This window comes from Calonectris borealis, chromosome 13 (genome assembly GCF_964195595.1).
Source record: "Calonectris borealis chromosome 13, bCalBor7.hap1.2, whole genome shotgun sequence".
Taxonomy (NCBI): Eukaryota; Metazoa; Chordata; class Aves; order Procellariiformes; family Procellariidae; genus Calonectris; species Calonectris borealis.
Window position 1 is genome coordinate 22,593,253 of NC_134324.1, and position 25,487 is coordinate 22,618,739.

At 45.5% G+C, this 25,487-nt stretch overlaps 1 protein-coding gene across 2 annotated transcripts in view; it reads right to left on the minus strand.

Moving 5' to 3' along the window:
* Positions 1-21,946, minus strand: part of LOC142087829 (vascular endothelial growth factor receptor kdr-like) — a 142,840-nt gene extending 120,894 nt beyond the window's left edge. For both annotated transcript variants that reach the window (XM_075162511.1, XM_075162510.1), the window contains exon 1: positions 21,102-21,946. In XM_075162511.1, the coding sequence (XP_075018612.1) occupies positions 21,102-21,165 (64 nt within the window). In that variant the 5' untranslated portion in view covers positions 21,166-21,946. The remainder of the gene's footprint in view (positions 1-21,101) is intronic.
* Positions 21,947-25,487: the final 3,541 nt, after the last annotated feature.

The window sequence follows — 25,487 nt, forward strand, 5'->3', positions numbered from 1 at the left end:
GTATTTAGGAAAATTGTGAGGCATTTCATTTGGGCTTTAGTGCAAGATCACAGGATGTAAGCAGCTTTGGGAGAAAAAAAAAACAACATTGTTTGAGAGTAAAAAGAACTGTATGTCAAGCACCAGTCCTGCAAACCTTATTCACAAGAGCTGTTGTGTTGATATGAACATCTGTCCAGTGGGAATACTCCTCTGAGCCCAGGCTGACTCCACCTTGCAGTCCAAAATAAAGACATCATGGCACTGGGCAATGGCACTGTAATTAAGGGGCAGTTTCCACTGCTAGGAAACAGAAACTCTCATGTGCTCACACCACCGCAGGGAAGGACAGCAGATGAATTTTGGTATTCTTAATTTATTTGAGCTATTTTAAAATTACAAGTCCCTAAACCAAGTATTAGATCTGTTTAGCTTTTTAAAAATCCTGCTAAAAGCATTCTGTTTGTTTATTTTTCAGAGAGTTTTGTTTGTTTGGCTTTTGGCCATGAAAATATAGTTCATCTTAAGAGATTTAATGTGATTGTACCAGGATATCAAAAAAGCATGATTCAGTAATCTGTTACAGGGCTCAGAAAACATGATCCAATTCATACAAGTACTCTCCTGATGTGTGAGTGCCATACAGCCCCATCCCCCCCGCAGTAGAAGTGCTAATGTTTGAGTGCAACCCCAGGGCCTGATCCAGATCAGGTTTACTGCTGTGCACCAACTGGTTTTCTCCCGATCTCCTCAAATACACACGAGGAGCAATGTGGACTGTACAGCCTGGCATGCTTGCGAGTTAGCAATGCTAAGCATGACCTGTTTACTGTTTGAAAATGCGTATGGATGAGTAATTCTCTGTATGATTCATTTAGCTGTCTTTGTTGTTCCTTAGCCCAGCCATACAGTTATTTTAGAAGATGTGTTATTTTATTGCTGCAATGAACAAGGGAACTTTCTCTTTTCCCTGGTTTTCAGAAAAAATGTGGGATCTTAGGAAGGAGTCAAAGAGAAAGAAGGAAAATTTGTCATTTTTCCTTTGAAGTCTCCAGTTCTGAACTTGGTTAGAATCTTCCATGTGTCTTGTTATGGACTTAGACCCTTTTGACAACTCTCAAGCCAATGAGTTGCAGGAGGGACTGAATGCAGCTATGACTTCAATCTCTCCAGCCCTTCCTGGGTGTCTTATTCACTAGTGGAACAAGATCCTTTGCAGCAGATCCAAACTGACTTTTGCACTGGAAGCAGCAGTTCAACCTCTTAGACATTGCCACTTTGCATGAAGTTTACAAGCTGGATTTTACGATTTTATCATGTGCCTCCCTATACTGACATGAGATCTCATTGTAGTTTAAAGGGAAAATAAATCTGCAGGTGCGTTATTACACGGTAGAAGGATTATAGAGTTGTAATTCAGATATCTAGCAATAAAACAGAAGGCAATAAGAAGGCTCATGTAGGAACCTTCCATTTGCAAACTTCTGCGATATGCTAATTTATCTGTTCCACTGATGATTCCTTGAATGAACATTTATTATTGAAGACCTGAATCCTGAGGATCTGGAGAACAGTTACATGCAAATCTTCTTTCCCCTTCTCATTAAGCCCTGCTTTAACTGTGAGGTTTAAGATCTGCAGTCTTTGCTGACCCTCCAGAACAGCCGCAGGAAGAGGGAGGAAAGGAAATCGTTTTGTATTCAGATCCAGATATAAAATCAGCTTGATGTTCTTTTCTCCCTCATCAAGCGATTCATGTTCCTCCCCCCTTCCAACTTCGCACTGCAAAAACAGTGCACTTTGGTGAGTCCTTAATGCAAAGTCCAACAGAAAAAGTAATCCAAGTACAACGTTGAATGTTTTTCTATTTAAAATGCAAACAGGATAAAATCTGCAGCTTTAGCTCTTCTGTTTTCTTAAAAGAAAAGACTGCTCACCCCAATCCTGCAGGATTCAGCAGAAGAGAGAAAGGTGCTTTCAGTTACAAAAGACCTCGACTGTCTGATTCTTGTTCCAAAACATGGTGAGGCTCCTCCTGAAGCTCACAGCTATGGTATCCCACCCTCGCCACCCTCTCTGTTTCCATACCAGGCCAGGACGGGCAATCAGTGTCCCACAGTGTGCAGTGAGAGGCTGTCTGGCTTTGAGAGAAGGCAGGAAACATCAGGAGTCACCCCCAGATAAACCCATTTCCCCACAAATTCCATCTATCTCCCGCAGATCTAGGAGGAACACGTAAGGTGCTGACAAGCCCCGAGATCTTGGCTCCCTCTTAAGAGTTAAACCTATTTTGCTGTAACATGAGCTATTCTTCCCAAAGCAGAGATCAGCTGGCAGCACCTCTAAACCATGGGAAGCTTATAAGGGCAACGCTTTGAGCTGGTCCTTTGGGTGGGGATGAATTTGCACCCCTCGCCCCCATTCACAGGGGTTCATTGTGCACATGTATCCAGCCTGTCTTTCTTCTCATAATGTGCTTTCATCTGTCCCCGTTTTAAAGAAACCAGTGACCACCCCACCCTGTCGTACAACAACTGTAGGGCTATTTACCACTTTGAAAGGAAATCCCATGTCACAACCCCTAGGAGCACAAGGAATAATGTCCGGAATTCCTTTATCTGTGACTAGCCCTGGCACACAGTCTCTTTCCCGTCTCTTAAGTATACACAAATATATTCTTTTGTCAAGGCAATGGGCCCAGATTTTAATGATGGTTTATTAAAAAAAAAAAAAAAAAAGGCTTTGGCAAGATTCAAGAACAAACGTTCTCTGACTTTAGACCCTTTTGTTCTTCAAGGTGAAAAGTGACTATAAAGAATAAGGAAAAATGAATCACTGGTCTTTGCCCTCCATAGTAAATTTGACCTCTACTGTTTTAACAGTACCTAAAATTGGTGCCCTGGGCTAATCAGGGAAGTAACGTGATAGGTCTTTCTCCATGGCTGCTCTGCATGATGATTTTGTTTAAAGTGATCAACATGACTCTTTGGGCATTGCAATTTTTTTGACCTTCAGCTCCAAGGCTTCTGTTCATGTTTCCATGCCAAATTTTGCCCAACTAATAGTCATACTTATCAGTTTGTAGAGTGATGGACTAAAAGGCACTAATGGACACTATCAGTTCTGAGGGATGAGAGGGTGGAGAGGAGTGAGGCGCGGCATGTACTTAAGTGTCCCCATGCACATGGGTCCAGAGCTCTGGCCGTTTCCTGCACCCGCCAGGCCTTGCAGCGCTGTAACGTGTTCTGCTATAAAGACGACGACCAGGGGCTCACGTCTCTGTCTGAGACATCCTGCCAGGGCTGGCAGATACAGGGCATCTCTGCAATGCTTGTGCCCTTCCAGAGCATGAGCTAGAAGCTTACAGGGTTACCCGCCGACATCCCGAGCAGCACTGGGTGCCTCTGCGTAGGCAGCTGAATCAGGCGCTGACATTTGCCTCCTTCCAGGCCAGCAGAACAATGCAGGGTGCAACCTGGACCATCAGCTCCAGGAGAGAGGGGAGGGAAATCTATAGTAGGAAACGGCTGAGAGCAAGGAAGTTGCAACAGAAATATTGGCACCAGCAGTCTGAGGGAGGCGGGGGAGGCAGGCAGGAGAAGGAATCTTTCCAGGAAAAGAACATTTGTATCAGATACTTCCAAAAATAAAATATCATCGTGTTCTAAATATTGGCTGCACTGCTGGCTTGGCCCACTACTCTTTTCAGCACTCTTGCAAATAATTTTCAGAAAAGCGTTTATGATACTTCGCTTTTAAGTCTTCCACGCAAAAAGAAAGACACATGCCAACGGGGGACCACAGAGCAGCCCCAAGGGATTCATGGCACCCTCTTCTCACTGGGTGGTGATATTAGAAAGCTGACAGCCTTGTTGCAGTACAAATAACTCACCAGCTGGAGTTTACTGGCTCTTTTATTTATATTCCTACAGCACACAGGCAATGCCAGATGTGCTGTCCCTGATTCATATATATTGTGTTTGATGTCTCTCATCAGAATCAACCCTGGGCTAAATCCAGAAACTAAACTGGTTTTATCAAAGATAAATATTTAGGCAAGTCTGTGATTGGCAAGAACCTGTCCCTCCCTTTGCATCCCCTTTAAAACTGAAATAAAGGTAGCAGCTCAGAGCGTGAGCACATCAAAGATCTTGTCTGCACGGGAGGAACGCAGTGTGCTCTCACTGAGCAACTGCCATTTAAAAAGTCTCCAAAGAAGGGGAGAACTTGGCAAGAGAGGACCTTCCAGGGGCTGAAACCGGAGCATTTACACAGCATTGTGTCTATGTGCTAGAGCACAGCATCAAATTAGCACCTGCTCTTATCTGCGTACTGTCAGGCTTTCTCCTGTCTCTAGGGCATGACACACAGTTGTTGATAGTAGATGCTATCATGGACTCTGACAACAGGGGGGGAATAAATTACGCTGCTTGCCCTGCCTTTTGTCAGGTGTGCATGTGTGTGAAATAAGCTGACTTTGGATACCTGTTAGTTGTAAGTCTTGATTTTCCTTTGCCCTCTGTGTTCTGGTCCACAAAGTGTGGATATAACACAAAGGTTTCAGTTGTAGGGCAGTGTGTGGAGAGGCTGTATACATGGGTTTTTCCTTGCTGGTTGACAAGCTCACTTATTTCTCCTCTTACTGAATGACCTACACTACGTGAATAAATCCAGCACGCTGCTCTGAGCTTTGTTGCAAGATCTCCTGAGAATGGCCTCTCTCTCCTATGTTGGGATCTTCCACAATTCCCACAGCTCCGGCTTGCCTGTCCTGCCCACACCACAGGGACTGCCTTGACAAGAAGCCTTTTCAGAGCAGGAAGGTTGGTCTGGCTGTGCAAGGCTCAAGTGAAGGGACGGAAGGGGAAATTCAGGGTGGCTCTTCTCTTGTTCAAGTCAGTGATTTCATTGTGGCACAGCCCATATGCCAGTTAACCTCTAATACTATCCTGCTTACAACAAAAGTACGTGATACTCTGAACTCCTACGGGAATCGACTAGCTGTGTGAATTCAATTCATGCAAATCAAAGTAAACTAGTCCCTTCCTTTCCTTGCACTGTCACTTTGCAGTCAGTGGCAGTGATTTAAGGCCACCTTACTCTTGGCCGGGCTTTTATTTCATAGCTTTATTTGCTTGGCCTTAGTTTTCCAGACTGTCCGATGCAATGAGGAGATGAGCCGCTATATTACAAATCATCTAGGCTAATGTTGACTGTAATGGATGACAAATATTCCTACCCCCTATGCCAAAAAGACTCATGACTTCACCAGCATTGTCCCAGAAGGGGAAACCCACTTCTATACAGACATATTCTCATTATAAAGTTGCTGCATCACTCTGACAGTTTCAAAGAGATGAGACTGTTGTGCAACAAAACTGGAAGGCAGTTCTTAGTTTCACCAACCCAGTGTTTCTGACTGCATGCATGTCTATTCCAAGAAATGCTGATTTTGGATGCAGGTACTATGGGGAGTACACAACCTGGCAGGGTTGATATTGCTTATAAAGGCAGGCAAGCATCGCAAACTTAGCACCAGAGTACCCAAAGACCTGGGTAGGGGGGTTCAGGAATACCTCCCTATTTTGTATCCTGCCCGATATCTGCTTTTGAACGAGGCCAGAAGAGATTGTTATTACCATCACAATGTTGCTGTGTTGAAATGTGGAATTTTTCAGGAATTTTTCATTAACATTGGCTCTGGCAGATAAAATACTGGCCATGCCAAAGACAACATGCTTGGGAATATGTTGCTCTTGAGCACAAAGATACCGTACCCTTAGTGCTGCAGTTCACACAGCAAATGGATTGCCCCAGCTGACAAATAGAATAATAGCCATGAAAACTGATAATGCACAGGTTTTTTGTTTTACCTATATATTTTCATCTTAATTAAAATGCCAGGATAGCATATTCCTGTGAAAACTCATTTATGCTGTTCCCTTTCAAGTGAGAGAAACCACTCAGTAAGAGATTAAGCTATTGTAATTCTAGCTTAGCCTGGAGGTAAAGATCAACTTTCTACCTCTTCAATAATTTGATCTTTTTTAGATGGTTTAACTACACGTGAAGAGAGCCAGATTATTGGTCATGTATATCCAAAGCAGTAGCTGAATTAGTGCTAAGTGTTTAGTAGCCTTTCCAGGCTGGCTTCACAAATGCACTTTGTTCCAGGGTAAGTGAGGAATTCATGACAACCATCATTCATAAACCCATCCGGTCCCCAGTCTTTCGGCACTGTGTCTGTGACAGTCATTCTGTGAGGCAGGTTCTCCCTCACCAGCTAGGCATGGCCAGCGTACCTTCATACCTCCCTCACCCTCCAGAAACCACCACACAGAGCTTCAGTGAGACGTTTTGGTTCCTGGGGCATCTTTCTGCACTGTAGGCTTCTGTCTCCGCTGTCTCCTGCTCACTTCATTCCCAGAGACTTGCAGCCCCCTCCTTCCTTTGGCAGTCCCTTCGCAACCCTGCTCACGCTCAGGCTGCGCGCTTCTCTCTCCTAACCCTGATCCTAACCCCAAGCCTGACCCTAATCCTAACCCTACACAGTGCCCAGGCCCAACGCTAACCCCACCCGGGCTCCTTTTCTCCTGTTGGCTTCTCTCCTACCAAGACGCCCCAGCAGAGATGTCTTTGTACCTGCTGGAGACAGAAATGTGTACTTAAAGTAAATACTTAAAGATCCGCCTGGTCTGCTGCTTTCCAAAGAGGCACAATGTCTCTTTTTGTTCTTCTTCCCACCCTTCCTCAAGACAAAATCTTAACAAATATTAAAATAAGCATTAGAGGTTTGGTATCCAGGTATGAGAAGAGAAGATGCGTGAAATGGGTTGTCTTGTTTGTATGCGTGTGTCCCATTCATCTTTTGGTTTCTGCATGGCTATGCCCACCTTCTAAGGGCTTTTGGGGGTGAAGATCCAATATACTGTGTGCAAAAATGAGAAAATCTTTTCTGGAAACTGATACTTAATCCTTAGTTGGAGGTTTGGGTAGGTGCAGCTGTCATAGCAAAAAATCCATGGCTGAGAAAGGACCGTGCCAAAATGGCAACAATAATAATAATAATCATAACAGTCTGCATTTCTAAGATTAGTTGCGAGATGGCTTACAAAGGGATTTAACCTTGCAACATGTTTGTGAGATTGGTAAGTAATTGCTATTATATACTGCTGGAAACTGAAGACAGATAAGTATCTTATTTAAGGTCATACAGGAAGCCTGCGGCACGGCAGGAATTAGAGCTCAAGTAAATTGGCTCCCAGTTCTGTGCTGAGTTGCAGGATCATCCAGGGAAAGGCTCTCTTCGGTTTTCACAGGAGCTGGAAGGAGCTGGCACTAGTGAATATCTGGTGTGGACAGCAGTGTCCTCTCCTCTGAGGGTGGCCAGCGGGGCAAGCACACGGGACAAGGAGGAAATAGAGGGCCCCTTGCGCATGCTGCTTAACTACAGCTCTTTCCTCCTCCCAAAAAGTGTGCAAGTTCCAGAACAAGTGAGCTCCTAGCAAGGGGGATTCCTCCTTTTGCTTCTCAACTTTGATAAATATTCTCTTGCGCAGCCTGATACCTATAATTACCTTATTTCTACTGGGGTGAAAGCAGTAAGAAAACAAATGGGCTATAAGGGTGCGAGGGCTACCTTCCTCCAAGGAGGAGGGGAAACTCCTCCTGAACGTCAGCACAAACACTCAGTCGCACTCCAGGCTCATTAACCAGCTCTCCACGAAGCACCTCCAACACAGATGTGCACAGGGGAGATGAGAACAAACTCTCAATCTGGAATCCTTTAACTGTAACAGACACTCAGCAGGGGAATCCATTAGACGGGAGCTGAAAATTAGCTTTGCAAATTTCTCTGTGCCAGAAGACAGAGTCAGAATGAAAACCAAGAGGCTTTTTGGAATATAGTTGCAATTGGAGTGACACTGCATCCATTTGCACCTATGCATTTGTGTGTGTGTGTGTTTGCGCTTCATTAATTCTCCGAGGAAACTACCAACCTACCCCGTATGTGTGGGCCAAGAGGCGGAGGGAGGTACCACGTTAGACGAAATTCAAGAAAAACTGTAACCTTGCAGGCCCTGTGCATCACTGCCATGCAGCTGGTGGTACCCAGGAGATGTAAGCAGGCTCTGCAAGCCAGCATTAGCAGGGCATGGTATGTCAGGCACACCTTTTGGACGGGACAGCCAGCATTTCAGAAGCAGGCGTCACACTCTTCAGACTGTGCGGAGCTGTTTACAGCAGGCAGGGTAACAATGACTGATCTAGTCTCTAATCTTTTTCATCTGCTTGGCTCTGTTCCCATGCAAAGTAAGTGAGAACATCGCATGTCAGTGCAAAAGAGCAACAGCCAAACCCAACTTCTATAGGAGTCTGTCTGGAGAACAGGGGAGAGATTCATTTCTGACAGTTCAGGCCAAGCCTATCGTGGTATCCCAGTCCTAATCCTTACAACCTTGAATGCCTCAGTATCTTTGTAGCTTCAAATGGCTTTTCCTCTGGTGATGGAAGTGAAAGATGAAGTAAATCTATTGCAGTTCCTGAGCTGCTTTTTCTCTTCAAAGCATGTATCGCCCCAGCCCTCCAGGGAGGAAGGGAAGTGCTAATCTCCCTGATTTACAGAAGAGCAGGGGCACAAAAGCAGAAAACATACCTGTGCTGCAGAGAGGAACGCAATGCCAAAGTGCCCAAAGCTCTAGAGGTCTGAGTGGGTACTTACAAACTGAAGAGTGCAGTTCAGGCAGCAACTGAGCTGTGGCCCTGAGCAAAGTGTCCACGCTAATTAGTGCAGTGAACACAGCTGTAATTGCACCAGCCTTTTCCCATCCAGAGATTCTGGCTGTTCCTGTATCATACCCTGCTGCAGCCCCTCTTCTGGAGCTAGTGCTGCCAAAGCCATTGCAGATGTTCCCCAAGTGAGCTCCCCTAAGGTGGAGGACAGGGGACTAAAGGACAGGCGACCAAAGCCATGACTTAAACATCATGGCTTATGTCCAACCCACCTGACATCCTTGTTGGTTTGGAGATGGCATCTGGTCAACAGCCGTCCCAGCATCCCCCACCCAGTTGAGCCGAAACCCCGCAGACCTGGCCTGGTCTCCTCTGCTCCTGGCCCTCCCACTCACTCCAAAAGCACCCTTCAATGCACCACCATGTCTGCCTGAGCATTTCCACTTCAGGCCTTGCTGCAGAGAGGCTGCTTGACGTGCAGTATGTCTAACAAGACAGCAGTTCAAGGCAGAGGAAGACATCAAACCAAATTATGCCTGAATCCATGTTCCTAAGAATGTGAAGGAAATGCAGCCAAAATGAACTATACAACCACAGAAAGTTAATGTATGCTCGTTTGTATATCAGACCATTGTCCAGGGGAACTCTCAGTTTCCTCTCGGGATCTATAATGAATAGACCTATAAGAGAATGTTGTGGTGGCAGAGATTTCTCTTTTCCTACTATTTAACTTAGAACAATATAGAATCAAAACAAAAAGGCAGCCTTTCAAAGGCTAGCAGTACAATACACACTAAAGGACATCACTTCGACCATTAAATGAAAGAGCACAAGAGAGAGACCTTTGCCCTACGTACGCTCAGAATTCCTCTCAATTCCGTTACCGCATACACTGCAAGAAGATCAGCGTATGAGACACGCTCCTTACATCCCACCATGCCCAAGTGTCACTACTTTGCTTTCACTACGAGCAGATGTCAAGACCAGAACCAAGATAAGCAGAAAGATTTTAAAACAGGAAAGATGACTAAAGGAATTAGGCTGTTCTGGGCTCTTCTAATGATGCTCTTTAACCCCTTTTACTCTCTCTTTTTAAGTCTGGTTAGCCTAGCTCTAAATTTAAGGAGACTGTGTATGGCGACACCAGACCAGACCAGATATATTGGTCAGTCTGAGAACGAAAGAACCAGCAGCCCAAAACAATGGCCCTGCAAAGCATTAACTACCTGATTCACCAAGGTGAAGTGTTTATCCTGAACACACCTGAATAATGGTGATGGCTTTAATGATGTCAATATTAACTAACATTGCTGCTCCAGGGATGCAAAAGAAATGCATAGAAAGAGTTTAAGCACTATATCAGAAATGTCCAGAACCTGTAATAGCAATCCCAGAGCCGTAGAATAGAGCCTTCAGTATTTCCCTCATACAAGTTGTCAAGCACTGGACTCTGGACTAAAGATTACACTTGGCCTTTTGTCAGGAAAAGGGCTAGTTCATCGATAAGGTGATTTCCACCTTATCAATTAGAAAGTGTGGTCGCACTAGGTGTGACCCAGGAAAGAAGCAGCAGCCACCTGAGGAGAAGGGGTAGAGACAGCACCGTTGCTATTTGAATGCGCATCCCTCTATCCCCTCTCTGCACAAGGAAGAAAATCTTTAGTGGCTTTTTTAATGCAGCAAACCAGCCCCTAAAGGATATTCTGCAGTACTGCACAGGCAACGCGAGCTACCCAAGGCACTTGCAGACCCTGGACCAACGAGTTGTGTTTACTAACGGATCTGATTTATGCTAGTAAGAGATTCATGCTGTCAGCTTTATGTCTCATACTTCTGGCCAAACTGATTCTACCCGTCATTTATCTTACAGTGATTATTCCTGTTTTCCCAAGCAATAGATGCCTGTTTCTGAAAGACACCTTTATCTTTTTAATGTAAACTATCTTGAGAGCAAGATTTTATATAAAAATTTCAGTTAAATCAGGAAGATATTGAGACCGAAATTTTTAGGTCAAGTGGTCAGATTGAGGGACATCCCAAGCATAGGTAGACAGAAAGGCAGAATGTCAAAGTTGCATTGCTCAATGCCAGACACAAATCCCTGTAGCATTTAAAAGTCTACATTAATGTTTTAAAGTACAGTGATACTGTGGTATTGTACAGTGGAAGAGCAAATGGCCTTGACTGGCAGCTATGCAAACTCTACTCCATGGTAATCAAAACTAGCTCAGTTTTAGCTTTTCCACTAATCCCACTTTGAGCACAGAATTTTCAGCTTTACTGCCCTGATTTTCTCAAAACTGCAGGACAGGTTTGGCAAATGAAAACTGAGATTTATACCCAGACAAAACTGTCTCCTTTCCTCTTCTTTTGTCCTTCTGCCAGAAACTCTCCAGAAAGCTGAAGATACTGTCATGAAGAATGTTAAAACAAATTGTGCACATATTCTTGGGATGGGAAAAGGAGAGCCTTTCTCTTGGGAGCATTAGTCTGTGCTTGTAGACTTGTGTCATGTCGTAGTGCCTGTTGTGGCTGCCTGCCCTAGATGATTCTGTGTACCAGCTCTGACATGTGGGATAGTACATTAGGAAAAGCAGGTTAGTAATTTAAGGTTAATAACAATATAACAACCGCAGTTATGCACAAAATTCAATAAAGACCAACTTCAGTAATTAGGAGAAGGCACACTACTTCGTGATTTATTAAATTAAATTAATAATGGCATTTCACCATGTAGATTTGAACATTACATTTCAAATGCAAAGTAGACAACAATAAAAAAGGCAAAGTACATGGTTAATTTATACCAAATATTTTTATCCTTGGCATAAAGATCACAGTCCAGTTAATATATTGTGGAACCCCAAATTTCTTTTAGGGGTCTTTCTAGCTCCTCTTTCTAGTCTCACAATGCTCTTCTGATATAAGCCATAGCATATAAACCAACTCTACTGGTCTTTCTGGTTGAAGAGTCTGTAGATCAGACAGTATCCCCAAATAATCCCATGTCTCCATAATACTAAGAAGAAGAAATCAGCCTTGTATACACCCTCCTTCAAATGTAATGACAAAATTTCCTGATGGGGATTGCAGTGTACAGTACTGTCTGGAGCCAGATGGGGGGAACCTTCGACACACCCAGCTCAGCAGCCTGCTGTCTTCCTGAGTTCCCCTTGCCCAGACAGCTCCTTCATCCCAGGAGCCGTGTCATACTGGGCCTTTTGTTTTGACCTGCACTTCTCTTTTATCAGGGCAGGGTGATATTGCCCAAATTGGCCAGAGAACGAAGCTACCCATGTTTATTTGACTTGGTGGGAAAGCCATGGGAAAACAGTCCAAATGTGAGCACAGCCTGGAAACCCTGCAGCAATTCCAAACCTATAAATACATCACACTGAAGACTTGGTTTATCTCCTTTCTGGAGGAAGTCAGAACCTGATGTATCAGTGGATTAAGTAATAAAACTGTTAACGGGATCATTAGCAGCTTCACGGTAACAACTGGGCCTTACTTTCCCAGAGACCCATGGTACCATTATATTTGGAAAAGTCATTACTGAGTGGGATGATGAGCTGTGGGAAACACACCGCTCTTTCAAAGTGAGATGGGCCAACTGCATTGAGATCACAGCCAGAGGAGGCTCTGCCCCAGGGAATCCCTCCCCACTGCATGCTCCGCTCGGATCATGCTGACATAGGATTCTGGGGATTAATTACTCTCTCTGGTAACTCCTATTGGGCCAAACCCTGTTCTCTTGCCTTAGCTATTGCTCCGTCCTTACTCAATAGAAAATTTGCCAAGAGTGAAGGAAAGTTGTTTTAAGCATGAGAACCTCCAGGAGGCTTAGCAGAATGGGATCTTTAAAGCCAAAATAAATGTGAAGTGAGAGCGTACACCGGAGCGCTCAGGAATAGCAGTAGGGGCGTTGCGCTGCCTCACACAACTGGATGTTGCTGCAGTCTCGGTGCAGGGGCCACACACTGGCTTTCCTTCATCATAGGAAAGTAAGCAGGTTACTTACCTTTCTCACAGTGAATTTTCACATCCAAAACAAATCAGGATTTTCCAGCAAGATCAGTAAAATCTCTACCTTTATAAAACATGCAGTGAGAGAGCAGCTTTCAGTCCGTTCTTTTCTCACTCAGATTCTACCACAAAATGTATAAACAACCATAATAAAATAGATGTTCTCGGTCACGCAAAGGCAAATTCAAAGACAGGCTATTGTCTTCAGCCACGCTACAGCTTTAAACCTGTGTAACTGAGAGCAAAGCTTGTCCCAAGTGCATGAACATGAAATGAGAATAATCCAGACATCATCCATTTGTAGAGAAAAGAATGTGGCAGGCCAAAAGGTTACCCGATTCTCTCTGCTTCACACCATGTAATAGCTTAAATTGTGTTTAAAAGGTTCTCAGGGTGACATCATTGTTTAAATTCACTTGAATCATCCTTTAATTGTAACAGTACAAAACCCTTTTAACTAGCCAAATTTGCTGTTTAGCTCTGCCCTGCTGTATCATGCAGCGAGAGCTGATATAACTTCCTTGCCTCATGTACATCCAGAAAGAGATCTGGGAAAAGCATTTCTCCCCACACCTGGGCGCTGCATTATTTCTTCTTCTGATATTCCTCATGGGTTAAGGAGCAAAGTAATACTTGTGCTTTAAGTAGTGGATGCTCATGAAGTCCTTTCCCTTATCTTTGCAAATTAGCAATGATAGTATTAATTCAGGAGCGAAGCAGCAGTGAATGGAGTGGGTACCCTCCCCTAAGTGGAGAGGGGGATGTAGCTAGTGACCCAGCACTGGACAACGCAGCACCTGTGGGATTTATTTTTCTGCGAGGAAAGACAGAGACCTTGAGGTGTGCAACTGATAATCCACAGTGTTTTACTTCCCTCCTTTCAAACACAGTTGCATACGTCTTCCTGTTCAGGGTTCTGGGCAATCTCTTCCAACAGCCATTTCCTGTATGAAGGCGTATTGTAATTAGGATTGCCCACAAGAAGGGTTTCCAAATGCTACTGTGTGGGCATGTGTTACGGCCCCTCGGGGAGCCGGCTTCAGGCAGCTGGAAGAACAAGTGAAGAAGCAGAGGGGGAAAACACGTTTTATAACTCCTGGAGGACACGCCGTAGTAGGCATCTGTACGTTAAAGGTCTGAAACACTGACCCCTGCGCAACCCAACCCAAAAGCTGGGGAAGTCCAGGCTCAGTATCAGCTTTCAGGGATGATCCCTATGGCTACAAAGGGCCAAAGTGAGCCCTTCTCAGTAGCTGGGGGGGAATCGAGAACAGGGATTCTGGGAGGCCCCGTGCTGACATCAGCCGCTGCAGGCTTCTAGGGACAGGGAGGAAATTGCTTTAACTCCTAAATTATTGTATTCAGCACTGATTTCAGTTAATGAGATGTGAGTTAATGGCAAACAGGATGAATATCTTACAGAATAGCTGCTTCTGTGTATTTGTGTGGAGTATCCCTATGAGCAGTCCCAATTTACCCACAGCTATAGAGGAACAGGCAAAGTAGCCCCATGGTGGTTGGTGCTTTTCCTGCAAACTGACCTTAGTGTATCTGTAAGGAAGAATCTAAGGTGTGCAACTTCTGAGCTGCGGGCTCTAAGGAAGCAAACATTTTGGCTGAGGTGTTTTAGATTTGTGGAGATTTTGTGAAAAATGGAACAGGTAATGACTAGGTCAAGCTTCCTTGACCCTCAAATCAAGAACAATCCCAGCAGGGCTGCAAACTCCCCTCTCTACTTCCTTGGCAATCACGTTCCCACAGTTCAGAAAAACACAGGAAGATCTAAGGAAACCTATGTGGAAATGCAGAAGACAAAGGCAAGTGATCTGAAAATAGAAGGCTGGTCCCTATATTTCCTTTACATTCTGGGCCTGAGTTTAGTTTTTGGCTGAATTTTGAAATCTTGGGGACCATATGCTTTTGCCATTCCCTGCAGGGCACAAAGGAAAACTGGCTTGTTCAGCCTTTCATCATCCGAAGGGTTAGACGAGGTTCGTTCCTTCTTGCTCGGTAATGTCAAGGACCCCTCAGTGCTAAAAGCTTTACTGCTCAGAGCCACAACAAAAGCCCTGAACACTGGTTACACACACAGCACACAATAGCTGTGACTCCTTCTGCATTTCTAGACTTTGGGGAGGAAGGCTTGCAAAAATTGTTTCTTGTAAAATTCAGTACAGCAGGAAGATTTAGTGCATCTGCTTGCAGAAAGCAAGAGGTTCAGCTGCAGGTCTCGGGCAATCCCACTTTGGCTTGCCAAAATCTCTGCACCAGGCACAATTTTAAAGGCAAAATTCATTTTGGTACAGGGAAGAGAGACTGTGCAGACTCCTGTTATGGAAAGGCTGAGAAATTCCTCTTGGCTTTTTCCAATGTAAAAATTCAAGGAATCCTGAGCCCTGAGGGGTGTTTAGGAGACATCCAGGAAAGGGAGGGAGAGCAGGAGAGGGATGTAGGATGTAGTGAGGACAAAAAGTATGTGCTGTAAAGACAGGCTAATCCAAGGACTCGGAGATGAGGGTATTGGACTGCCTCATAAAGCAGTCCACAGACTTACTCACTATCCGAGTGCATAGCTGTATTAGTAACAGCTTTGTTACCGTTAGTAGCAGCCTAATACAAAAGTTAACAACATTTGCACAGGGCAGTAGCTCAGCTGCCCTTAGTATGTGAATTCACTGCTTACATTTCCAAAGCCTTTGAAATCATAGAGCTGAGACAGTCCCTCAGTACATACAGTGTAATGCCAGCGATGGCTGCACGTGCTGCAAGCCCTGTCTCAGCTACGGCAAAGAAAAGCACCATCACACCAGATTCAGCTCTGTGAAGTGGGGGCTGGGCTTGATCCAAGAGTTTCTTTCCTGGTTTGTATTCTAGTTATTGGCAAATGCAGGAGATACGATCAGCTTGTAAAAGCAGTCATAAGATTTGCCTAGTTCAGTTCCGAATTTATGTTAATACCTGGTTTCAGGTGAGCTGGGGTTCCCCACACAAGTGTGTTCAGCACTCGGGCAGCGAGGAATTTGCACAAAATGGGCAGCCATCAGTTCTGCTCATCACAGCCTGGTGAGATCAGGCTCCCTACCTTCTCTGATCCTCCTTCCCCACCTGAGGAAGTGGCTCATGGACAAGGCTCATGGACAAGTCTCTAAGGTCACACCTCTCATACAGAAAACCTTGCTTCACATGATTTGTTCTAATCTTGCCTTGCTTCTGGTGATTGCAAGCTCTCTGCTGCTAAAGTTCTGCTCCCTGGGGCAAGCTTCAAGCATGCGCTTATATTAAATGCCATTTCCAGATAATAACCTTGGCTGGTTGATTTTGGCAGCTTCTACTATTTTCTCTGTGGCCTTAAAAAGAAAAATTGAAGAAGTGCCTAACTTGGTGAGGAGATCAGTTCTCTGTGACACACATTTTATGCCAGCTTATTTAGGTAGCCAATTTTTTTAGTCGTTGTGACTGAGTATAGTTAGATGCTCTGCCCGAAGGTGAGGACTGGAGGAACAGGAATGTCTTGATTGGCACTCAGAAGCCTTCATGTCCTGTCAGTCATCTGAGCTGGTTTCTGAAGGAAAACACTAGGGACAGATCTATTTTGTTCCTAGCTGTTGTTTAGGTATTCCAAACATCTTTTAATTACTTCCACTCTTAATTCCCACTCCCGTGACATCAGGCTGGTTTAGAGAAAAAAGGAAAGATGGAGCGAGGCTGATCAGAGGAAATATCAAACCAAGCAAGTGAAGTTTGGTAGGGCGAAGCTTCAGCGTCCTTCTCGTACTCACTTTGAAAGTCAAACGCTGCCTCCTGGAAATTTCCTGTGTAGTTTTAAAAAATGCAGGTTGCTGTTGCTGCCCCAAAAACTGTTTTGCAATGTAAACTGAAAGCGGCTTCTTTGTTCATCCTGTCCTTTGCTGATGATCAAGTGACCCTTGCTGCATATACTTTGCAAATGTCTTTGGAAGCAAAAGACGAGGTTCATCGCTGAATGTATGCCGCATAGGGCAGGTTTTCACCCTCCTTCAAACTGTGCTGGCAATTTGGAAGACAAACTTACGAAAAACACAGATCACTACCACTGAGTGTACCTAAGAAATCTCTTGTGGTGGTTGGAAACTTTTTGCCCTTGTGCATAAACCTACTAGCAGCATAAATATTATATATTCAGCCCAACTTGATACATTACTTCAAACTGAAGTAATGACTGAGCTATTGCTTCATACAAATACTTCATCATAAAATGAACAATTCAGAGAATGTATGAAAGGACAGAGATAACTCAAATGTACCTTGTTGCTCTTACTTGGATTGATATGTATTAGCACACCAATGGGGAAATGCGTGCAGATAAGGATTTTTTCAAATTTCTTAAAGAGAATATGGTAAGTTCTTGTAACAGAAACCTTCAACAAACAATCTGGTTTGTATTCTCAGTATTCTTTTGGGTACGATGCTGTTTTTTAGAAGTTCAGGGAGTCTTCAGAAATACTTTACATTTTTTTCCTTGCCTTAAATAGATGAATTCATGTAAAGAGATTTGGTTTTGAATGTGGCAGCTTCAGGCAGGAGGCTCATATATCACAATCTTAAAAAAAGTGTTCTCTGCTTTTTATAACATTTTCCCACAGTAAAGCAAATGTTTAGGAATAACACCAATTAAGAGACACATTTTTGGTTTACTAGAACCGATCAACAGCCCATATTGTCAGCTATCCAATCCTCAACTTTCCAGCACGGACTGCCTCAGAGAAAGGCAAAAGCATACCCTTAATGCCTCTGATTTTGCAACAGAGCACCGCTGAGCCCGCAGCCTTCCCGGCTATACGCAGTGAGCATCCTAGTCGGCAAACCAGGAGGAGTCTGAGCTCCTGAAGCTTTTGACTTAGCTACTGATAGGTGGCATATTTGAAATGTGTATGTTAGCAAGCTAAATTGCCCATCCTAGCATATTCTATTTGTAGAAGAGGTTGCAAGATGAAACAAAAAAATTTTCAATCCCAAACTTGCTTTGATTTCAAAGGGATCAGGCAGGACCTAAGTTTTGTTTTGAACCTTGTTAGTTTTCCAGTATCAAATCACTGAAATTACTGAATTTATTCCATTACCTGTAAAGTTATTTGGATTGCTCATATGTTAAAAACTTTTTGATGGTAATGTCAGGAGGTAAAAGATACTAAAGTTTTCATGCGAGATACAAGGTGTTGCTAGTGTAAAAAATTCTTTGCAAATTGTTTTTTAAAGGGCTGGTTTTTAACCAACCCACTCCATACCTAAAACATGTGCCAGCTGTTGGCATCTGCACAATAATTGCTACATCAAAAGTTTTGAGCAGAAAGACCCTAACTAGTACTCTAAGGAGTTGAACATAAGCTGTGTAATAAGCAAAAAGAAAGTGGAAATTTAATGATACTTGTAGAACTGTCTTAGGAAATTTAAAGACGCATAAAATATTTTGAAGCTGTGTTTTATAATAAGGTAAGAAATTATTGGGATGATGTTTGCATGGTCTCTTCCCCCTGCTAAACTCCCAAAATGCCAGGACTGAAAGCGCCAAACAAGTTAGGAGTTCTCTAAAGGAGACCATCCTTTGGTCTGGATGAATTTAATGGCTCTGGTTAACTTCTGTCCTCTGCCATCCGCGGCACACCTAGGCAGCCTTGGCAAACTGCTGAGCAGCGTGCGGAAGGTAATGATGCAGCGGTTGCCATCAGCTGCTAATACAGAAGGAGAGGGCACTCAGACCCCTCTGCTAAGGTTTGGTACAGGCTGGGAGAGCTGCTTGCGCTTGAGCACCCGCGAAGTCCTGACCGGGGAGGAACCCTCGGCTGGGCAGCTGCACTGCCCTCACTCAGCACCTCCGGTACTGAATGTCTTTCACAGTTGTAAAATCTTCTATCTGCATTGCAGATGAAATTGTTTGGATTCGAATCAGGGTCAGCCTCCTCAGCGCAACTCTGCCTAATTTTGATCACAAAGATCCCAGAGAAGGTTTAACCTACAGCCTGCAGAATGGATCTGTGCCTCCTGTGCCTTGGGAGGTCAGACAAAGTTTCATTGAATTCATTGCTGGAGATGAACTTTGAGGGAAAGGTGACTGAGGAGTTAATACCTCAATAACATCAGTGCTATCCAGAATGCTCTGACTTCCTGGCCCTGATTCAGTTTGGCTTCCAGCCTAATTAGGGCACACAGAGACTATGCTAACATATTATCTTTTCCTAATGATGGACAAAGGTCTGACATCCATAATGCTGCTCCCAAATCCATCATCAGCCTTTGCCTATAGGGACAGTTAGCGATGTGCCTGCCTTCCTTTCTTTGCCACAGGATGCGGACATTGCCTTCTCTCTGCCTGGCACTGATGGGAAAATGAATCTGGACCAAATTCCAGAGTTATTAGGACCAAAATTATTAGGAAAGTAACCTTGAAAGTAAGCACCCAAGTCAGCCCTGAAATGTGGGTAGCATCTCTAGCTAGGCTTTTCACCCACCTCCTCACTAACAATTGCACTGTGCTCCACTTCATCCTGGAGCCTCAAGAACACTTGTGGCAAGACACACTTTCTCCCTTCTGCCAAATACTTGTTATTAGCTCTCTCTGATCCGTGAAAGTCTGTGGTGATTTATGCCTTTGTGAAAATTACACTGGATTTCTGGTAATATGCCTTCTATGGGCAACTTTTCCAGGCTATTCAGACGTTAAAACTAACGTAGCATGCAGCTGGCTGCTCGTGCACGTGTCAGCCAGATGGAGCACATTATGGGAATTCTCTGAGGGCTGCGCGAGCTTCCTATGCCGCGCCAGGTGCAGCTCAAGGTGTGGGTACTGGTGTCCGGCGTGGTGCGGGGCTGCCTTCTCTGGGGTTAACTCGGGCACTGTTACCGCAGGTCGCTGGGGTTTCTGTGGTGGAAAGGTTTGCTGCTTCAGTTTTTTTCGGGAAAAGCTGGACAAGCCCTTTCGAGCGTGATCTCAGGCTTCGGTATTTATTCTGTAGGTAACTGTGGGGAAGGTACTGTAGGGGATATGTGAAATTCACTGGGGCTAGTGCTTGCCAATCAATTCCTTTCTGCAGAAGGAATACATTAAATCCCTGAATGAATCCAAGAAAATCAAGGACAGTGATGCCTCACAGTGTTTCCAGAAGCTATCCTTTTGATACTGAACTATGAAAAGATGATAATATGCTAAAGAAGCAACAGTCTTGTGCTATGAAATACATTCACTATCAAAAAAACAAAAAATCATCATTACTGTCAGAAGGAATTCCCCAGTAAATAACAAACCGTCTCCCTTACGCAATTTGCAGTGTCATGAATGAATAGCATGGTAATCCGGCAAAATCCTTATGCTTAATGAGATAATGAAAAGTCATACGGCAGATGGAAAAGCTCTTCTAAATCTCGTTAACCTGCCTCTTGGCTTTTCTGGTATCGGTGAAAATCAGGAGTAACTCCAGGGGGGGAGAGTGTTTGCAGCAGGGTAAAATGAGTGCTGGGGAACAGGGAACCTGACCTAGCATCTGCACTGGGAAGGGGAACGCAGTGGAGAAACACCACATGAATAAGAATTGAAATATCAAAGAGAAGGTAGGCGTTTGCCTGCGATGTCTGTACCCACACAGCTCCGACATTAATGCTGATCCCTCCCGAAGAAAGCAAGGTAGCCCACGCGCCCTCCCCGCGCCGCGTGGAGCGCTCCCAAACACGCCACAGCCTCTGCTTTTGAAGCCTTTTCTTCCTCAGGTCTGCTTCAAATGATCAAAAGTGGGTTGAGAGAGGCACAGAGATGCGAGAGCCCGCGAGTTGCTATTTTTAACCAAGTGCCGAAACCTCAAGGGGATCAGGAGTGGAAAAAAAAAATAATGTCCTTTAAGTGCAACACACTTCAAGGCGATTTTTCTTTTTTCCCCCCCCCGGAGATACGGCATCCATTATTTCCAAATCTCTTTTAATGAAGCCCTGACCCCTTTTGAGGAGTAAAACCCGAGTTGCCCGCACCGCCGGTGGGTTTAGAGACAGAAAACCGGCACCTGCCCACCGGGAACCGGGGGCAGAGGTGGGTTGCACCCCACGGGGCCGCTCGGGACGGCGGGGGGGGGGCGCGGAGAGCCGAGGGGGCCCGGGGAGAGCCGCCCGTCCCGAGCGGCCCCGCAGCGCTCCCGGGGCTGCACCGGGGGGGGCCCGGGCGTCGCCCCGCGCCTGCGGGAGGCAGCCGCGCGCCCCCGCCGCCCTTGGGCGCCACCTAGCGGCCGCGCCAGAGGCACGGCGGGGGACGGCCCCGCCGGTACCGCCGGCAGTTCGGGGCAGCGGCAGGCGGCCCGCCCGCACCCCTTCACCGCCACGTGAACCCACGTGTGAACGGGTCTTACCGTGCATCAGGAGCAGCCCCTGAAGGGCATAGACGGCCAGGGCGGCGGTCGGCCTGGGGACCATCGCCGGTACCGGTGCGGGTGACTGCTATATCCCTTGTGAGGCGCAGGAGGAGAGGTCCGCAGACGGGGACAAGTTTTCTTTCCAGCAACAAGTTTCTGAAAGCCTGCGGGCTGCAGCGGGAAGGGAGGGGAAGAGCAAGGCGTGCAGAAGTTCCCACTTGTTGATTCCAGTTAAATTGTTCTTTCCATTCACTGCTTCATCCTTGGGCTGCAGATTTTGTTTTCCTTCCTTTCTTCTCGAGGTGCAAGTTTTTAGGCTTTTCCTTCCCGCCTCCTCCCCCGCCTTTTTGCAATAACTTTATTCCTTATTTCCCCCTGCTTTTCTAATTCATGGGGTGCCTGGGGGGGCGTGGTGCTCTGCCTGAGAAAAGAAGGGTGGTGCAAAGTAACTCAAGGGGTTAAAAAGCAGAGCAAAGCATCAGAAAAGTTTGGCAAAAAGTTTCCTCCAGTCAGTGAGTCGCTGCTCCGAGCAGTCCTTTGCCTGGAGTTTGGGATAAGGTGGCTGAACTGAAAAGCCTCCTCTTAGATGTATTTATCCAGGGAGGTGCAGGTGCCGCAGAGATCAGGAGGAAGAACAAACCTCTCAACTTCAGCCAGTTTTGCAAGGCAGGACAAGAGGGAGCTTCCACGTCCCCCAGCCTGGCTACCTGCCGGGGGGCACCCCGCAGCGCCCGGGGCAGGCAGCCGGCAGGCAGCGGGGCTTGGGCATGGCCAGATCCCGCTTTAGGTGTTCCTCTCTCCCTTTTCCCCCACCTCTCTGGGTTTGGTTTGCTTTCGCTGGGAAGTTTGATGCGAGCCCGAGATTCTTTATAGGGACAGGAAAAAAAAAAAAAAAAGGAGGAAGGAGAGACGTCACCAGCCGAGGCAAGGGGACTTCACTCTCTCTCTCCCTCCCTGTCATTTCACAGAGCTCCTGGATTTCCTGTTACTGCTGCTGCCTGAGATGGGGCAAAGAAATGAACCGAGTCGTCCCCCGCTGCCGCCCAGCATCGCCTGTCCCTGCAAAGCCAGAGCTGCGTGAGCATCAGGTGGCAACATCTTCCCCCAGACCTGTCCCCGCTTCCCCCAAAGGCAGAAAGGTGGCCGGGGGTGCCGGCATCCCCCTCCCGGCTCCGGGGCTCTCAGGCACGGGGAAGGGGAGCGCAGAGGGACACCACCTGAGAAGCAGGCTGTCTTGCAGGAGCGCCGTCTTTGCCCCCCCTTCCCCTGGTTATTTAGCAGTTTGAGGTTCTCTTTGTGCCTCTCAGTGTATCCTGCTGGAATGCCACCTCCGTCCTCCCCGCCCTGCTGCCTCCCTTCTTGCGGCAGCCACCGCTGTGCATCCCTTGCTCCTGGGGCACAGAGTTTCTTGTTTGAATAGGATATTTTGGGTAACCCTAATGGTGTTATTATTTATATAGCACAGCTGCCTCCCTGATTGCTCATGGGTTTCTCATAGCAGCTGCTTCTGTGACACCTGAGCATTATCTCCAGGCACTTGGGTGTAGACAGATCCACCCCCGTGTCGAGGCTTCCAGCCTGTCTGTGTGCCTTTGCTCTTGCCATGGCAGGTAGGATTCCAGCAGGGGTGAATGCTTCTGTGATGGTGGGGGACAGCGTGGTTTTGGTGGGGGACACTCAGATGCTTCCCCTTTCGCCTCCGTCCCGGGAGAGCACAGTCTTTTCCTGGTTCGGGGCTGCTCCTTCAGCCACAGGTGCCTCCTGGGCCAGTGCAGCCTCAGCTGCAAGGGTCAGAAACTGTGCTTAGCTAGTGCCAGGCGTCCTGGGAGGTGTCCCAGTGCACGTAAGGGGCACTTCTGGAAATGCAGCCAGCACTCAGGTGATGGGGAGGGAGCTGTTTTGTGCTATTGCAATGCATGTAGCAGTTATATGGCTTTTAACGCACACAAACGACTACACTATACTGATAATGAGGGAGTGGTGGAAGTTCTACAGCTGCCCACACAGATTGTCATTCCCAAAAGTGCCACAAATGAGACACTGGGGTTAAATGACCTATTACAGCCTTACAGTAAAGCACTGTTAGTCCCCATGGCTGAATGACGGGGCTTGTTTGGATTTTTGTTACTCTTGCTCAGTTCAAAAGGAGAAGAGAAAGATAGCAGGTGCGTTAGACCTAATACTGTATGTATATCAAGGGTTCTAGTGAAACTGAATTGTGATCAGGGTATTATGAAGTTTTTCATGCCTCTTTTTAGTATGCTTCTACATTCTTAATACACGTAACAAGTATGTATGCTACATTAAAATGTACTAGGGCAAAGTGAGACGTAGGTAGGGTTCTGTGAGTTACAAATCCATATGTTATCCTGCAACGAAAATGGGCACTTCAGAAAATCAGAACTGATACCTGGTGTAGAAATGTCCCAAATTCAAACAATAAATTGAACACAGAATAGTCCCAGACATTTCCAGTTTTATGAACAAGAAGCGTCATTTGTCATGCACAGTGTTAAATCAGAAATGCTTTTCTCAACATCACGTGATGCCACCAGTCAATGCTAATTTTCATATCAATGCCCAGATCATTCTTAAGATGGCAAATGCATTTTCTATGACTAAAATTAATTTTTAGAACATACAACTTCCCCCCAGATCTGTGTTGCAGTAATGGACTTCTAAATAGTTATTGATAACATCAAAGACCAATTTTACAGGAAGCTTAACTGAAGAATGAAAATTCTAGCTTAATTATAGAACTGTAGTTTATTTTTGATTTACAGGGAGGTGTTTAAGAATTCATTGGAGGTTACTGACCAGCTGCTAGCAAATTGTGTTGTATTTGTGTGGTGCCCCAGATAATCTTTTATCTGTTGATAAAATTAATTGTTCTTTTAAATGAGATCAAATGCCTACAGTGTGTCGTTTCACAAGGAATTCGGTGTGAGAACCTGGCCAAATGGCCCTGGGAATTATTTTTAATTCTTTATTTTCTCCCTCAAAATATGCAAAATCAAAAATACAGTTGTAAGAATGGCAAGTCTTGCTCTCGAGCATCTTCATATGCCTGTAGCAACCTAGAGCTTTTCCAAAGCATAGCAGACTTCCCTAACACAACAGCATGTTCTGTTCGTACAGATGGGAAAAGCGATTTGCTAACTGGACTAGAACCTCTTCATAATAGTACAACTTGTTTTGCCGTGACAATTATTCCATCTGAGGAACTCAAAGCTCCTTACTGATATTAACAAATATCTTAGTCTCAGAGTACTCATGGGAATTGAAGTAGGGCTAGAAAAGGTCATTTCACTTCCTAATGAAATGCTTTTAGCTTTGCAAAGGCACCTGGCAGTTTTATCAGCATGACCATAGCTAAATAAAATAATATTAACAAGGAAGTAAAGATTGCTGTGTCTGGTGGAAATACTGGACAACTGCGATGGAAAGCAATAACCTTAAGAATATCAGGGCTACGGCCTCGTGCACCATGAAGCGCTAGGACCAAGCAGGGCAGTTTTGCAGGACCAAGGCAAGGTAGCCTATGAGACCTGCACTAGCTAGAGACTGACCATGCACCTTGCCTGGCCATCCCTTGGAGTATCTCCCGTCCTTTACGGCATTAGCCTGACATAGAGGATTACATGAATTATTCCCTTTTATCAACTTGGCAGGGGACAATACCAGAGCTGGGAACTCCTTTGCTTTGTCTTGCTCCTCTGTTGGTGCTCATCGTAAGTAAGCATGTATCTGGGAAGTGTGGCAGAGGGAATGGCTGTTGATCAGAGCAGGGCCTGGAATTGCATCCTCCGCTGCGTGCTGTGTTTATGGTAAAATGTATCTAACCTAAACACAGCTGTCTCAATGTTAGGTGTGTAATCTGGCTAGTTATCTAGGCTGCCCTGCTTAGTGACTGCAGAGACAGGCTCTTCTGACTCATCCCATCTATGCAAACCTCTCTTTTACAAACCTTCTTTGGCAGGTGCCTGTTTGCCTCCCTCAACAATAGCAGAGGGAAGAGACATGTTTAGCCTGTAAGCCTAAATTTTAGATGGCTAATTCTGCCCTGTGTCTTCAGGTAGAGGCACTTCGATGCAAAGGCAGCTTTTTCTATCAGCTTGACAGAGATAGTCCTGACCAGAGGCCTGTTCTGCAAAATGGAGTTATTCTGCAAAGCAGCTCTTGCCCCTTCAGTAGGGGAGAGCTGATACTCACAGCTGGGTGCTATGCTAGTGAGTGCTGGCTTGGGCTTCCAGAGCTGAGCTTTGCCTGCAGAAAAAGAAGCAAGCAGAACATGACAATGGATTGAAAGACATTTTTCTGTCAGTGATCTTTGGTAGGGGAGGAGAAGGGTAGTGACTACCTTTAAGAACAGCGAGTTGGCAG